This window comes from Tachypleus tridentatus, chromosome 6 (genome assembly GCF_004210375.1).
Source record: "Tachypleus tridentatus isolate NWPU-2018 chromosome 6, ASM421037v1, whole genome shotgun sequence".
Classification (NCBI taxonomy): Eukaryota; Metazoa; Arthropoda; class Merostomata; order Xiphosura; family Limulidae; genus Tachypleus; species Tachypleus tridentatus.
Genome location: NC_134830.1, coordinates 119,665,564 through 119,683,183, shown reverse-complemented (window position 1 = coordinate 119,683,183; position 17,620 = coordinate 119,665,564). Strand labels below are relative to the sequence as shown.

The 17,620-nt window shown below is 33.1% G+C and overlaps 1 protein-coding gene across 2 annotated transcripts; it reads left to right on the top strand.

Annotated features, from left to right (window-relative positions):
* Positions 1 to 475: 475 nt before the first annotated feature.
* On the top strand, positions 476 to 16,770 carry LOC143253445 (xibalbin-1-like). Of its 2 annotated transcripts, none has more exons than XM_076507346.1 (4): positions 476 to 624; positions 11,630 to 11,722; positions 13,083 to 13,140; positions 14,762 to 16,770. In XM_076507346.1, exons 2-4 carry the CDS (start codon positions 11,641 to 11,643, stop codon positions 14,898 to 14,900), a joined length of 279 nt encoding a protein of 92 aa, XP_076363461.1. In that variant the 5' UTR covers positions 476 to 624; positions 11,630 to 11,640; the 3' UTR covers positions 14,901 to 16,770. The 2 variants fall into 2 exon arrangements, with proteins under 2 accessions (XP_076363461.1, XP_076363460.1); XM_076507345.1 differs by having other exon boundaries at positions 477 to 624; positions 13,080 to 13,140.
* Positions 16,771 to 17,620: the final 850 nt, after the last annotated feature.

The following is a 17,620-nucleotide window of genomic DNA, read 5'->3' as shown; positions in this document are numbered from 1 at the left end:
GCTCTCAGATTTGGTTACAAATTCTTGTTGGCAGATGGTATCTCTCAGAAGGATATGATACTTCATTTTTTTGGGACGAATGGTTATCTATACAGTGGCAATAATTTTATTATATAAACACGAGGAAGGTTAAATACTGCAAAGAAAAGGAGCGATGTTATGACAAACATTTATAACATAAAACCGTTCTACGAGACGTAGATAACATTGAACTACTAAGTTTGGGCGAAAGTAAGAATATAATTTTTATGGGGTTTTTTAACATCCAACGGATAAGTTATTTTTTTATAGTCCTATACGTATATATGTAATTTATTAAACACAGATGTAATTATGTTTTATATTTTAAACGAACCAAACTCAAGCGTACAGATTACGTCCAGTGTAATTCTGGTATATCGATACTGCAGAGCGTTGCTATAGCTGTTAAATACACACTAGAAAAGGGCAACAGTGAAGACGTATTGATTTGAAACCTCACGCATGCGTAAAGAGGTAAGACGTCCTGGCAGCAATGGTATAAGAGAGAAGTACCGGCCTCGTTTTCACAACTTTCGGCGCTGACCTCTACTGGCTATCCAGATTGTCCAGCTCTCCACATCCTTTAAAGAGAAACGGAAAGGAGTAAGTAGCTTTACTTTTTATCAAATTCTCTAAGTTAAAAGCTTGCAACAAAACAACTATGAGTACGCTTTCTTTAACTGTTTTACCTTTGTGTTCATACACCATCACCAACAGTACTATTTCTTCTCACTTTATCCTGTTGCGGTTAAAACTGCGGGCGACATTTCAGGTATGGTGATGGGGACAAAAAGTTCAAATTATATGCTTACGAGTTACATGACAGTATCACCCAAACTGTATTCAGTTTACTGTTCAAAATGACAAAGAAAGTTAAAGGAACATTGAAAGGTAGGCTGACAAAACCGTGAACGAAAAACATAGTCGAGTTCTAAAGGTTACATTTAGATAATTTAAGTCGAATAATAGCCTAAGTCAAAAGCATAAAAGTTGACTAGTTGGAAAAGATAACAAAACAGAACGTGAATAGTGTTAAATTAAACACACTCTATGGAGGAAAAATATGTTATAGTTAAACTTACTGAAATATAACTGATATCTCGAGAGTTCGTAAAGTGTAACATGTCGAAAAAGTGGTTAAAAAACAAACAAACCTGCTACTTAAATGATTCCAAAATAAGTTAAACTTTAAGAAACGTTCCTCTAAAATAAATTTCTCATCAAACATCTATATATACATCAATGTTAAGAGAACAAAGCAGCGGGAAATTTCTTATGTTGACGTTTGCTATGGACGAAAAGGGCAAAATCCATGTCGTGGCGTATTACTATAATGTCATTCACACACACCTATATTAACCTAGATTACGGTAAATGAAAAAGGTCTTAAAACCGCATAAATATTACATACGCTTCCACACTACACGAGGTCTAACTGTATTTCTTTGGTTTGTGACCCAAGCTGGGCTGGTTAGCCTCGAGTAGGCAAAACTGTTTTAGGCAGAAGAGGTGCGGCGATTCAAGAAACGTGTTAGGCCTTACGTTCGTAATTATATTGTCGATTTTACCTTGATCATAGCTCTCTAACGGAGTTCATCTGTGCTTCATTTAATTGTTCGATTTATAGATTAGTAAAAACGACAAAATATCTTACGTGTGTTAAGCTGATAAACAGTCAGAGTTTATAGAAATTAAAAACTGTTTGTTCAGATGTGAAACATATAGTGACCGTTACATACAATTTGAAAGTTTGAGATAATACTTCAAAATGATCTATCTTTAATGCTCTGTTTGATGAACACAATTTAATCCTTTTATATTACTAGTATAGATAAACATGTTGTTATATTTTGAAAGTAATTTTCATAAGAGATGCCAAATAAAGAAAGTGTATTTGATGTGTCTAAAGACTCTGTGTTCTTGAGATTCTGATAAATTCACACAATCTTTTCACACATTATACAGATCAATAAACACAAAAGCTTTTCACATACTATACGAAAAATTCACATGAAAACTTATCACTCTCTATACAGATTTTCACACACTTTTCAAAGCAATATACACACACAATACAAAGCAGTACACTCAAAAACATTTCACCCATTATACAATTCAAATCACCTAAAGGCTTTCACATATTCTATTCATAGCTATTCCTATCAAACTATCACTTATTCAGTACAAAGCAATACAATCAAAAGCTTTTCACACCTTACAAAAACTGCCACATGGTGCATATAGTTGTAGCTTCTAGAATATGTTTGTTATATTTACGATAATATGTACTCACGTTAAGGTGAACATCAAGATTAACACTACAGAAGTAATGCAATATCTTGCTGTAATGGTCGAACTGTGATGATCTGTATGTTAAATTGAAGCAGCTTGAACGTAAGAGAACGAGAATAGTCCAAGGTTGCCACTAATGAAAAATTTGACGAGAAAACCTGCGAAATAAAATATTCAGTCACTCATTTAACCAACTTCTTCAACACGTTTTCACGTTATTTATGTAAATGTAAGATATTTGATATTTTCCCTCAACATTTGCCACACTACTAAATGTGTCCCATTGATGCATATAATTACGACTTAATTCGTCTTGCATATTTAGTGTTGTTGTAAAAACTTTCGAAAGTAACCTGTGATAATTTCTCTCAGAGACATTATGTTTCCGTCATAAAACCAACAATGCTAGTAATTGTTATGTTTCACGCCAATATGTTAATACTGTACGGGTAGACATATGATTGTACTACAGTGATAGATTCAACATAACGTTATTAAACATAGCTGCTTCATAGGTTAAAACTCAACGTGCGCTGCTAAACATAGTTGCTACATGATACACTATGATGTTATGATAGTTACAATTTCTTAGAAGGATGTACAATGTTAAATAACATTGAAAAAAACACTATTCTTCAGGTTTAACATTCTTTTCATGATACATCATATCGTAATAATTGTGCATTTCAAGAAACGAAATAGTAAGTAACTCTGGAAACTCATAGCCAGCCTTCTTTTCTTGGTGATTAAACATTTGTATTAAATAGTTCTGTAAAAAACAAAGTTTGATGTTTAGAATTTCTTTTTCCTTCATAAGTTCGATTGCTTAAAGTTGTATATTTTTTTAAAAACAATACTTTGCATTAGATACCTTCAGAAAGTCATTGTAACTATTTCTTTGGTGCTGTGGTTACTATTGAGACATCTTTACGATATCGGTATAATGGAAGAAACAGCTTATTGTGTATTTCACGTGTTTTCTACTGTCACCTTGACATTTTTCTCCTCCCCTTCCCCGAAGACTTCTCGTCTTCAGATTGGGAAGTCCTCGTCTAAGGAACCAATAAGCTTGTATCATTTCAGAATATAACAAAATTGGGACTATCTTATGTTTAGCGTGTCAATTCTTGTAACTGAAAGTACTAATACCCCAGCACTAACTGTATATATATATATAATTATTCCTGCTTGTTCAGGAAACAAAGTGTCACGTTTTCCTGAGATTTATTTATAATTAATAAATAAATAATAATGATAATAAATTAATTATTTGTAATTAATTTCAATATTCTGTGATTATTTACTTTTTCAATAACATTATTCTTTTCCTTAAGATACTCTAAATAAATTCTTTATAATCGGTTCTAATTAGCCATACCAAATATAAAAATATTTAAGCATATGAATAGCGCCACCTATTAGCTTTTTTATCATTTTCCATACATGGTCATATTTGATAACAATATTAAAATCCCATGAAACTTATACTTTAAACCTCAGCACGACATATTCATCCCCCGGTGAGGCAGTGGTAACTCAGATATAGAAATCTCAAATCCAAAATTCGATTCTCCACAGTGGACATAGCAGATAGGCCAATGTAATTTTTTTCAAAAAGCCAACAACAAGCAAACATATTTACATTATTCATGTAATTATGTTTGAAAATTAATTGTTTATAAATATAATTATTATTTTTAGTGAGATTGCAGAATACTTTGTTGTATTCATTTTGCATGATATTCATGTTCTGTCTTTTTTACATTCTACTCTTTCACAGAACTTAATTGAAAACAAGTATGCTTCAATCATACACAACCGAAACCAAAACCCTGAACTTATTAAACTAAAAGCCCTCGCTTTGACTTTATTATATAATAATTCCTGGTAGTTTTCAGTGTTAAGGCTAAACATATGTGACGTGAGTCGTTTGAGAGATCACAGAAACCTATTCTCTATTTCTACAAGACTTTAATAGCATGTAACTTTTGTTTTGGCCTCTACACTAACAGCTTGTTTAAAAAGAAGTTTCACGCGTGAAATACGAAACTTTTTTTCATTTTAGAACATAAATTGCAGCTACAAATCTCTCTTTTGTGTTTCTTCATACCACTTTGTCTTATTCAATCATATTTTATTTATCTTCTCTGTTTATTCTTACCACTTTGACTTATCCAATCATATTTGATTTAAAATTCTTCCTTAACCATTTCGGTGTTATGTACTCGTGTTTTTTTTTTTTTTTAAAGAAAAGCCAATCACTGGATCTCAACCGAAGGGTACATGCTTTATAACTAGAAATTATAGGATTACTTATTTTTGTTGGAATGACGTAAATCCAATCGTATCTCTTAATCATATTTTGTGTCAAAGAATAAACAAAAACACACCGAACTTTTCCAAATTCAAGTGTGTAGCAATGGTTTAGATAAATGCGGGATCCATAAAATAGCTGCTGGTCTCGTGAGGCACGTCGACATGAAATAACACAAGCATTTCTGTTGATTTGATGAAAGAGTTTGGCAAAGTGCGTAAAACGAACGACAAATACTGTGTAACAATTTTGTGAAGCTACTAAAGCCGAAACACGACTGTATCAACCTATCAACAACGCCCACGTCATGCTAATCTCTTTTATTTATTCTTTTCTACACCTGCTTCTCAGTGGCGGGTGGTATAATTAGTAAAACGCAGAGTGAGACAATATAAATGCTGCCTGAATCCTATGAAACCGAACTGGCGTTCATATTAAGCCTTCAGTATATCACGCCACTTGCTTCAACTTCAAATTGTCTTATATATAACAGTTAGATTGAGTTTCTAGTTTTGAAACAATATGGTTTACCTATTTTAAAGTGGCCCGGCATGGCCAGGTGGTTAAAGCACTTGACTTGTAATCTGAGAGTCGCGGTTTCAACTCCCCGTAACACCAAACATGCTCATTCAGCCGGAGGGGGTTTAATGTGACGGCCAATCCCACTATTTGTTGGTAAAAGAATAGCCCAAGAGTTGGCGGTGGTTGATGATGACTAGCTGCCTTCCCTCTAGTCTTACACAGCTAAATTAAGGACGGCAGAGCGCAGATAGCTCTCGTGTAGGTTTGCGCGAAATTCAAAACAAAACCAAAAACCTGTTTTAATACCTCGCTAGTACAGCGGTAAGCCTACGGATTTACAGCGCTAAAATCAGATGTTAGATTCCCCTCGGTGTACTCACCAGATAGCCCAATGTGTCTTTGCTATAAGAAAACACCCACCCTATTTTTAATTGTTAAATTATTAGAAGAATATATCAACAAATAAAAATCTGTACTTTATTATATATCGTACTAGAAAAATCATATTTTTGCTCTTTTATTGTTAAAAAAAAGAGACTTCTACGTATTTTCACTCATTAAATAATAAATACATATTTGGAAAATAAAACTAATTTAGTGAATGTTTGTACCAGCACTTGGCGCTTCAACAATATGGTTCCCAAAGAGATTTCGAGTGTTAAGAATTAAAAACGAGTTCATTACGAAATGCAGCGAAACACCTAATTACAGAAGTTACGCCTCTCAATATTGTTTTCATTATATACTAAGGAATGTTTATACATATAAGTTGCATTATTATAATCAGAAGAACATCACCGTTTTGATGTTGTGAAATATTTTTCGTTTCTTCGAACATTGTTTTTTACATACCTTAAATATTTTTTATTCTAATATTTCAAAATATTTAAAATGTTTTCAACAGCCTGGAATCGATTTGTGGAAACCCAAATATCACTGCCAATTTAGTGTCTATCATTATTATTTTATTATGGTTTGTGAATAGGTATATTTATATGCCATTTGCCGAATAAATGATAAATAAATGAATAATATGTATACAAATACTGCAAATTTGGTATTCACTTTGTTACGACATTGTATTTTCATTTAAATACACTAATTTATTTATTACTTTAATGTGTTAGATTTTATTGCCAGCAAAAATCTTAGTGAATAATCTGTCAGTGTTTAGATAGTAGCAAAACATGAAATAACTATCCGTGTTAGTGTTTAATGTCTAAATGATAATGAAACGCGGAGTACGTCCAGTGTTGGTGTTTGGGTTATAACAAAGCGCGGAAAACGTCCAGTGTTGGTGTCTGGGTTATAACAAAGCGCGGAATACGTCCAGTGTTGGTGTCTGGGTTTTAATGAAGCGCGGAATACGTTTAGTGTTGATATCTGAGTTTTAATGAAGCGCAGAAAACGTCCAATGTTGGTGTCTGGGTTATAACGAAGCGCGGAATACGTCCAGTGTTGGTGTCTAGGTTTTAATGAAGCGCGGAATACGTTCAGTGTTGGTGTCTGGGTTTTAATGAAGTGCATAAAACGTCCAATGTTGGTGTCTGGGTTATAACGAAGTGCGGAATACGTTCAGTGTTGGTGTCTGGGTTATAACGAAGCGCGGAAAACGTCCAGTGTTGGTGTCTGGGTTATAACGAAGCGCGAAATACGTCCAGTGTTGGTGTCTGGGCTATAACGAGGCGCGGAATAAAACTGAGCTGGGCGTAACCTAGTTATTGGCTTGTTGGACCATAAAGCTACGGTATACGCGTTCGAGTCAAGTTTCCTTGAAATTGTGTTCTACTTTCTGTATGTCTTGATAGGCTATAAGAATTATAGTCAAATCTCACTTTTCAGTTATGCTAACTGAAAAGATAGATGGTGGTTGGTTCTGTTGACCAACTGAATACCATTTTATATACCAGTTCAATAAATTACATACAGATGGTTCAGATAACCATAGTGTGGCGCCATCTTCTAACAGCACTATTTAAAAAAAAAAAGTTTTCGGAACTTAAGCAGTGACAGAAACAATGTCACTTCTTACGTTAATCTTTTAGTCTGAACTAGTAGTAAAGTTTTTGTTTTTCTGTGATAATATCTTTCATCAAAACTCGTTACAACACAATCGATCAAAGTTAATCCACCAAAGGATTACCAGTGCTATCAATATTACTTCTTCCTGAAGACTGAGATATTTAATAACACGTAACAAGATAAAACTAGTTTTTGCCGAGCAAATAAACAAAACAAGATTGGTTTAATTCAAAAGAAAAAGAAAGAACGATGAGAATATTTATTATGTTTTTTCACTGTTAAGCCGTTTTTAATGCTCATCTCTTGAAACATAAAAAAACAACAAGGTATTAAAAACCAACAAGGTATTAAAAACCAACGACTTTCTAAAGTTTCAAAAAATAAATTGTAATTATTATTCCGCACATATCGCCCTCTTCTCATTGTGAAAGGAAAAATAATTTAATATATGTCATATTTAATCTTTACTGCGCATACGATTTGTGATGTAATGATGATAGTTATATGTAGCTAAGCCTAAAGCTACACAATAGGCTATCTGTGCTGTGCCAAGAAAGAGTATCGAAACTCCATTTTTAGCGTTACAAGCCCTCAAACACGTCGCTGAGCATTAGGGTGTTGCAATAATACCCAAACTAATTTGTAACTAAGACCCACAAAATATTTCGATTAGAGCAGCAATAAAATGAAAGAAAACACAAAGTTTCATTATCGTTAGAACATGGAGATAACAGTTTCAGTTTTATATTTAAATTAATAAATAATTCAACACAATAAACAATGGTTTATGAATGACTAAAAGTAAGGACCAGGAGCTAGGCTTTATCACAGTATTATTTGACAAAATATTTCGTTTGATAAAGACTAAAACGAGATGAAATTCGCGAGCATGCTCTGTGCAAGCATTACTTTCAAGTACTGTTTCTTTGATGACTTAGTATTCATGAACTATTCTAAGAATCCAACCAAATCGATCGTTAAGCGTGCTTTCTACTCTGTTTACATTCACAGTTTCCAATTGCAAAGCAACATGCTACATACACTTTTAAATAGTCGATATTAAACACGGACTTTCTTGGGATGTTTTCTTCGCTATAAAATCTTACAATGAATAGATTACTCCTGAAACGGAGCGGCCTGGATGTTTGTTATAAATGAACACTTTAGAAATAATTTAGGTAACAAATAGTTTACCTTCGTAGAAATTTTGCAATGGCACCTCGAAGGACTTCTTTATTGTGTCAAGTTTCAATTACGTGTTCCGAGTGTAAACTAATATTTATGGATAGTAGATAAAAACGAGGTTAAATGTTTCAACTATCTATTTGTCTAGATGACTCCTATTTTATTTATTTATTGTCAAAGGATATTAAGCAGGTTTAAATAACTTCACATGGACTTATCTCTTACGTATAATACTGCTAGTTTAACATGATCTATTAATAAACTCTTAAGTTAACTGCATCCAGTCTGTGCAAAGATGGCGCCTCCTCGTGGTATAGTGGTGTCATCACGTTAGCCTTATGCTGTATAAAACTCATTTGTTCAGAAGCATTTTTCAAATGTCTTATCACAGGTATACCAATCGCAAATTCTCGGATTGCTGCGTAGTTTAGCAGACATATGCTCCGCCTAAAACGATCGTATGCTGTTTTTGCATCTGTCAGATATACACTCCAATGGTTGTTCCATTTGGGTTTGTTATTTGAAAACAATCTTTTGAACACACGTCTTGAATCAGTAAGTTCGTGTGAATTATCTCTTTGACAGTTCCAGGAAAGGGCCAACTTTGACTGCAAAGGGCCACTTTTTTCTCTTTGTGGTTTAATTTCTTTCGAGTGATAACACTAAATGCGGGCGTAATACTTTGGCTGCAAAAGGCCACAATAAATTCGAGGTTCGATTCTTTGCAGAACCCGGTATTTTACAAACCGAAGGATACGCTAGTAAAGGATTGGTTTGATTTGTTTTGAGTTTCGCGCATTGCTACTAATTTAGCAATGTAAGACTAGAGGGAAGGCAACTAGTCATCACCACCCACCGCCAACTCTTGGGCTACTATTTTACCAACAAATAGTGGGATTGACCGTCACATCATAATGCCCTCACGGCTGAAAGGGCGAACATGTTTGGTGTGAAGGTAATTCGAACCCGCGACCCTCGGATTACGAGTCGAGTGCCTTAACCACCTGGCCATGCTGTATCTGCTAGTAAAAGAACCTTAAAGTATTTCATGAAATATAATGGTAGTTCGAAACTAACCTGATGAGAATGGAAAAAATCAGAAAAAAATAATATTTTAACAAAAATAGGTTCCGAAAACCTTTTATAAGACTTGCAGTCAGATATATGGATGTGAAACGAGAATGTAATAACATAGTTCGTCTCTCAAGGAAAGTTTAGCACAAGCCATTACTGAATCGATTAATCATAGTTTATATGGGAATATCTAACCTTCTGTGTGTTAATGAGGATATTTAACCTTCAATGTGTTATATGGAGATATCTAACCTTCTATGTGTTGAGAGAAACCTCTTCGTGTTCAGCTGTGTCAACATTACCACAAGAATGATAGCCTGGCACGACTACAAACTCCCCAAGTCTCTCAGATATGAAAATTTCTGCTACGTTGCCAAAGTAACTCAGCGGAAACACGTTTGAAGGAGTGGTTCAGTGGATGAAAAGGAAATCATCCTCATATACATGTTGATGCTTTCTTTATTCAACACTTTAAATTTAAGGAAGAAATGAAAGAGTAGCGAAGGAAATGTATGTCATATATTTTTCAAACTTTTAGTAATCTCTGAACCATTAATAAACTTCAAAGAATAAAATCTAAAAAGAAAAAAATTATTTAAACTCGTGTTGATCGGTTTGGTTCGTTGCTAGGCCTTATGAAACGTTATCTAAATTTTATGTTCTATAAACATATATGTATATGTATATTGAACACTAAGTAAATATACAATTACTATTACAGATTTATAGAATAATTATTAAAATTTGAGTAAATATTTACCTCTTTGTCTTTCACGCTTTGTATCTCCTGAATCTCCTGAACGATTGATCGTACAATATGCATATGTATTTATGAATAAAGCTGCTTTTTTTTAAGAATATGTTACAGGAAACCTATTCATGATTATTTTTAGATTCCTAAAATTACATATTGATGTCAACATTGATATGCCGCCTTCGTATTTGCTAAACGATTAATCTGAGAGAAAGGATTTCGAGTATATATTTATTGTTGTTTGATTTAGATATATATTTCATGTCGGTAGTACATATGTGCGTGATTTCATTGTACCGTGTCGAATAAACTGATTTTAGTTTGAATATTTCTCATTTGAAGCTCCATGTAGAAGTGAGAACTGTCATAAAGCAATCACTTTGTTAGTGTTCTTTTCTTGCGCTCAGTAAAATGACAAGTAACAGTGACATCCAGCGGAAAAACACCCACAGTTATTTAACAAACCTGACCGCTCCATTGCGCTGGATGCACCCATTTATTAACGAACAATCTATTTAAAATAATTCTATAGTGGAAAATAACATTCTAATGTATGAATCCTCCAGCCTTGTTGGTAATGAGTTATTTTCAGCGGATTTTGACATTCATCAACATATTTAACGTTACAAATTGTAAATAAGGTTACGATATATTGACTTACAGGATATTGCTATTGTTAACTACAGCCGCAACAATACAAATTAACGTTTAACACACAGAGGTAAGCTAAGCACCATATGAGAGCTTTTGATGAACACGACACAACGCCGTTAAGTGAAGGTGCTCTGACAGGTCAGAAATTCAGACGAATATCTGAGAGATGGCGCTGTTTCAATTCCATTTCGTTGCACTTTACTTGATTAATCGAGACAGTTAATTTTTCTCATACACACATACGTTATTTGGTAAAAATAAATGTTTCCTTTAATTTCCAGTGTGCTTTAAAACGCCCCCCAGTGGCTCAGTGGTATGTCTATGGACTTACATCTCTAAAAACTGGGTTTCGATACCTGTGGTGGGCAGAGCACAGATAGCCCATTGTGTACCTTTGTGCTTAATTCAAACAACAACAACTGCTTTAAAACAATATGGATTTCATATTTTAATACTGTGTTTAGGTTTCTTATAAGTGAATAATAAAACAGAACACTGAAGCTACATCTTAGTGAAACCTGCTGAGCAATAGTTTTATAAATTAATGTGTTAACGTTGTTGACTACAGTCGTCACTTCAAAACTAGGGACAGCACTAACATAGGTGGCTCTGACAATGACGTCATCTTTGGAACTTCCTCATTCCACTCAACATGTCGAAATTTTTATTTCTTGAAACAAAGAATAGTGTAAAAGCTGTTAGTTTTATTTGTTTTCAAGCCATACCATTTATGATAAATACCTATATATATATATATATATGTGTGTGTGTGTGTCTTTTCTTTCTTATAGATATTTCAATCATGAACTGCGTTCTCCTGTCTCTCATTTTTGGAGTGTTTCTATTGGCTGACTCGATCGTTGTTACACCTTACACCATCGATGGTAATATTACTACATACCTATGTATTCTAAATAGAAAAACAATTATTTTTCTTAGTGATAAATAGGAACAAAAAATTAAAATTTGAATGAAAAGTATCGATCGTTAGTTATTCATAAAGCTTCTACAAAAATATCTAAATGTACACAAACAAGCAAACTGGATAGGTTTTAGAACGATTTTCAAACCCTTGTTTGTTAACATTGTGATCTGTAGAGCTAAACAAAGAAATTCGATTGGGCGGTTTCTCTGTGCGTGAATTATTTGAAATTCTTGTCTATTCCTACTGTTATGTAATATCGTATTTAATAACATGTCCCCGGTGGGACAGCGATAAGTCTTCGGATTTACAACGTCTAAAATGAGGGGTTATATTATCCTCGGTGGATATAGCAGATAGATCGATGTGGCTTTTCTATAATAAAATATATAACAACAATTCATTTTATATGGTGTAAATATATAAAAGTTTTTTAAAAAAAATAATACGGTTAAAATGTGTTATAGTGAAAAAATTATATGTTTTCTTTTAGAGAACAGTTGAAGTATTGAAAATGTTTTTTGTCAATCATGGCCCGATATGTACTAAAAACGGCCTGGCATGGTCAAGCGCGTAAGGCGTGCGACTCGTAATCCGAGGGTCGCGGGTTCGCGCCCGCGTCGCGCTAAACATGCTCGCCCTTCCAGCCGTGGGGGTGTATAATGTTAGGTCAATCCCACTATTCGTTGGTAAAAGAGTAGCCCAAGAGTTGGCGGTGGGTGGTGATGACTAGCTGCCTTCCCTCTAGTCTTACACTGCTAAATTAGGGACGGCTAGCACAGATAGCCCTCGAGTAGCTTTGTGCGAAATTCCAAAACAAACAAACAAACAAATGTACTAAAAACACGTAACCAAACTGCCAATTGAAGGTAATGACGTCAGTTTTTTTCATAGCTTTGACGTCAATGAAAATGTTGCTCTTATGTGCTCGTGAATTGTTTGGAATTCAAGCAATGATCTCGAATTCTTTGTGAACAAAACTTCGGTTTTGATTCTACGTCATAGCCACAAGTGGTTAAAGCTGTGTAAAATAAAAATAGAACCAAATATGTTTTTTTTTATTTTTACTAAGTTATTTGAAGACTAAGTCTTCGCATTTATGAATGTTTTAAACTTAAAAACACAATTCTAAAAATCAAAATAATAATTAACATATGATATTTTGGTATGTTATGAATTAAAATTGTTGAATTAAAAAGTGTTATTTAAATAACTTAATTTCTTTAAATATCTCACATATTTTTAACTTGTAATTTTTAATACTTGACCAATTAAACTTAAAATCATATATTATTATTATTTTTTGTTTATTGTGGCAGAAGATGGAAAACTGGATGAATACAGAGAACGTTTGCAAGAGGTGTTGCCCTACGCGGACAAGTAAGATACTATATCACTTTCCATTAGGGTTAAGTGATTAATCAAACTGTTCTCCATACTTATGGTGTGAACATCATTCAGAAGTTGGGCAAGCATATTATAATTTAATATATTTATTATAATGCATTACGTAGGCCTTCCAATTCTTGAAATTCTTTAAGGGGCTAGGTTAGAAATATAACATTAAAAAATATAATAGGCCTAGCATAATGTCTTGTGACAAATATAATTAATTATAATATGCTTCGCTAGCATAAAAACTAGAATACAAATACATTTTCATGGCTCTAATTAATGTCATAAAAGCAATAAAAGTGTAGAAAAGCTCCTTAAACTGCTGTCACATAACAGATACACGATATAATTATAAATCCTTATTCTCTTCTTTTCCAATTGCAGTAAGTTTGTATTTATAATTTCCTTTTTCTGTCTAAAGTTACTTTATATTATAGTTATAATTCCATTTTTTTTCCAACAGAAGTTACTTCGTATTTATAATTTTTTTCCAACTGAAGTTAGCTTTTAAATAAGTTAGGGAAGGCTTAGATGGATAACAAAGTTTTCTTCCTTAGCCATTGAAGTCATCTCCAAATTTTATTTTCTTAAAAGTAGGTTCTTTGTCATCAGGTTTAGCTGGTATTCATCTTCTATTTAAAGTTAATTTTATTTATAATTATCTGTCTTCTGTTTGAAGGTAGTTTTGCATTTATAATTATCTGTTTCTGTTTGAAGGTAGTTTTGTATTTATAATTATCCGTCTCCTGTTTGAATGTAGTTTTGTATTTATAATTATCCGTCTTCTGTTTGAAGGTAGTTTTGTATTTATAATTATCTGTCTTCTGTTTGAAGGTAGTTTTGTATTTATAATTATCCGTCTTCTGTTTGAAGGTAGTTTTGTATTTATACTTATCCGTCTTCTGTTTGAAGGTAGTTTTGTATTTATAATTATCTGTCTTCTGTTTGAAGGTAGTTTTGTATTTATAATTATCTGTCTTCTGTTTGAAGGTAGTTTTGTATTTATAATTATCTGTCTTCTGTTTGAAGGTAGTTTTGTATTTATAACTATCTGTCTTCTGTTTGAAGGTAGTTTTGTATTTATAATTATCTGTCTTCTGTTTGAAGATAGTTTTGTGTTTATAATTATCTGTCTTCTGTTTGAAGGTAGTTTGTACATAGTTTGTCTTCCAAATAAAGTCAGGTTGAATATAGAGAACGTTTCTTCTGCCATTAATTTTTCCTTAGTATGTAAAGTGGAAGCTAGAATCGATGTTCATGTTAGACAGAAAAACTTCCCAAACGTTTTGCTCAAATATTTGTAAGCTGAAAAATAATAATAAGTTACGTATTGCTAATTATTTTACACGCATTTTAAATATATACTCCAGCGATATCATACGCTAACTGGTTCTTTTCCGCGAAAATAGTAGGTTAAATGGATCATCTCCGAAGGTTAACATATACGTAGATACACACACACGCCCATATTACTTTTAATTTATGAATTTTCTCATGAACTATTCATAAAATATTTAAATATCACTTTTTCCAGTTCTGATTAACCTGTATTAATAATTCATAAAATTTTTGAAGAAAAGAAAAAAATATTGATTTCTCTCCACAGGCGGAGCTGTATTCCTCGAAGCGGAAGTTGTGATAACCGCCCCAATTCTTGCTGTGGCGGCTCATCTTGCCGATGTAACCTGTGGGGTACCAACTGTCGCTGCCAGAGACAAGGCCTATTTCAGGGATGGGGCAAATAATTGTTTTTGCTTCTTAACTTTTTTGAAGTTTCTCACCTCTACCTGTTGCTTGGTCTAGCAGTTATGTTTAGTTGTTCCTATGAAATATTTGCAGTAACAGAATATATTAGTGTTTTTCTGTTAGCTCATTGGCGCCTTAGAGTATTGCTGTTTCGAAATAATAGCATACATTTGTTTAATTTACCTTCAGATTAACACATTTCTTTAAGATTTCTTAATACCATAACCCGAGGTCAAAATTTGTATCAGATCACATGGACTGCCATTTTGTTTCGAACTGAAAGTTACGAAAATGAATATTAACGTAAAAATTTTCGCATTGCTAATTTTATCCTAAAATATTTACAAGTAACTTTGAATTCTGGTGAAAACTGAACATATTTCAATGACCTAGGCATATTCATTTCTAGAATTTTGAAAATACTGAAATTGAAAAAAAAAAAGTGTCAAGGCAAAAGGTCATGGAAGTATTCACGACTGTCATTAACTTGTCGAGATTTTAAACCATCAAGTGAATATGACAGATGAACAATCGTTGAATATCAAGTGGAAATAAGATGGGTGGTTTTTCAGATTTATTTCATATCTTGCAAAGTTGTCGAGACTAAACAGCCCACAGTTTTTCTTATGATTTGCGTTTATTTCTAAATTTAATACCAAAATAAGCTTCTCATTTATTCCTTATGTAACAAAAATCAGATTATGTTAACACTGATTTCCATACAAATGCTGTAGGATCCCAGAATCGCAAAATTCCAACGTGACGAAATATTGTTTAAACTGAAATTCAAATATTAGCAAGACAACGACAAATTAAATATATTTTATTATTTTTCGATAATATATATTTAAAATACGAATTGAGTAAAGTAATTCTAAGAAAATATTGTGGAGTAAGTAAAATAATCCTATGGTGTATTGTTGAGTAAGTATTGTTAGGACACATGCTTATCACAATTCTAGAGCACATAGTTTATTAAATAAAATGATTTTAGGAGATATTGTTGAAAAGTAAAACAATTCTAGGTCACTGCCGGCAAGTGAAATGAGATCAGCAAAGATGAAAATATTATTGAAAAATTCCAAGTTAAGTTTGTAATGTTGCAAAACTAAATGTTTTATTTTAGGGACTTCAAACATTTGAACAAAAAATTAAGATAAAATTTAATTCAACACGATCGAATTCTGTTAGGGTTTCTAGGAACTTGAATTTTGCTGACGTTTAACACTAGAATTATCTTTAACATTAATATTGATGAAATAAACGTTGACTCGTGAACAATACCTTCTTATGCTGATTATAAGTCCCCCGCTAGTACAGCGGTATGTCTCCGGATTTATAACGCTAAAATCAGGGGTTCGATTCCCATCGGTGGGCTGAGCAGATAGCCTTTGTGGCTTTGCTAAAAGAAAAAAACACAAAACGGTGATTATAAATCTTTGTAAATCAATTATTATAAGGTCTAGACACCCGTCGACAAATGATATTCTGCGAACGATACGGGTAATGTTAATTTATAAATTAGCTTCAGGCATGTTTATTATTTTTCCCACACCTCTAAAAATCGACCTTAAACAACAGTGTGCATTTTTATTCCAATATAGAGCAAATATTCACAAGTCTTCCTGAAATTATCACTATATTTTTATAACCACACACTTACGGCCTCATATTTGAATAGTCAGAAAAACGCGCACTTCCAGTAATTCGAAGTCACCAGTTTAATAATTCTATTTCATTATTTTATTGTTCTCGAGTATTATTCAGTTTGAATTGTATATTTTTTTTCCGTTTTTCGTAACACTGTTGCTGTATACGTGGATTGCTCGTTGTTCCAATAAATAATAATTGATGTATCATGAATAGAAACACTGAGTGTGAGTTTAATCAAATCTCTGAGAAACGTGGCATCAAAAAAAAAATTCTAACAACTTTACGTCTTGCTGCCAAAACAACCTGCAACACTATTTGTTATTAACAGCCGTCATAGTTTAGCCATGTTTCACCTTCTGTAATCTCGAACTTAGATAATCCAAACTATTACATATTTTCAGTGGATATCTTCTACTGTTTGTTAGTTTTTTTAATTTCGCGCAAAGCTTCACGAGAACTATCTGCGCTAGTTGTCCCCACTTTAACAGTGTAAGACTAGAGGGAAAGCAGCTAGTCATCACCATCCACTGCCAACTCTTGGGCTGCTAGTTTACCAATGAATAATTGGATTGACCGCCATATTATAACTCCTCCACGGTTGAAAGGACGAGCATGTTTGGTGCGATGGGAATCCGAACCCGCGACCCTCAGATAACAAGTCGAACGCAGATAGCACTCGTGTAGCTTTGTGCGGAATTCAAAAACAAAACAAACTTTAACTTTACTTCCCATCTTTCTGAAATACCACTTTCTTCTCTAACTTTAGTCTATCACGACAATTTATGCCAGACGTGACATGCAAATAAATCTCAAAGAGCGTCTTGTAACTTTGACAGCCACAAGGGACGTTTTTGAATTCTATAACGTTCATTTATGTTTGCACTGATGTGTAAGAGAACGAGCTGACTAATATGCCAAGTTATTTTAAATTAGAAGCAAAGTTAATTCGAAATAAGAGAAATAATAGTTAAAACAAAGCATTCGGTGTTAATGTAAACAAATAAATTGATGTTCATAAAAAACTTAAACCTTATTTTGATGTTTCATGACTTAATTAAAATTTATA

What these genes read in the sequence shown, in the direction of transcription:
- LOC143253445 (XM_076507345.1), top strand. Translation starts at nt 11,641, where the DNA reads ATGAACTGCGTTCTCCTGTCTCTCATTTTTGGAGTGTTTCTATTGGCT. An exon ending in TACACCTTACACCATCGATG is followed by an intron (nt 11,723 to 13,079) that starts GTAATATTACTA and finishes TTATTGTGGCAG; the next exon opens with AAGATGGAAAACTGGATGAA. An exon ending in GTGTTGCCCTACGCGGACAA is followed by an intron (nt 13,141 to 14,761) that starts GTAAGATACTAT and finishes TTCTCTCCACAG; the next exon opens with GCGGAGCTGTATTCCTCGAA.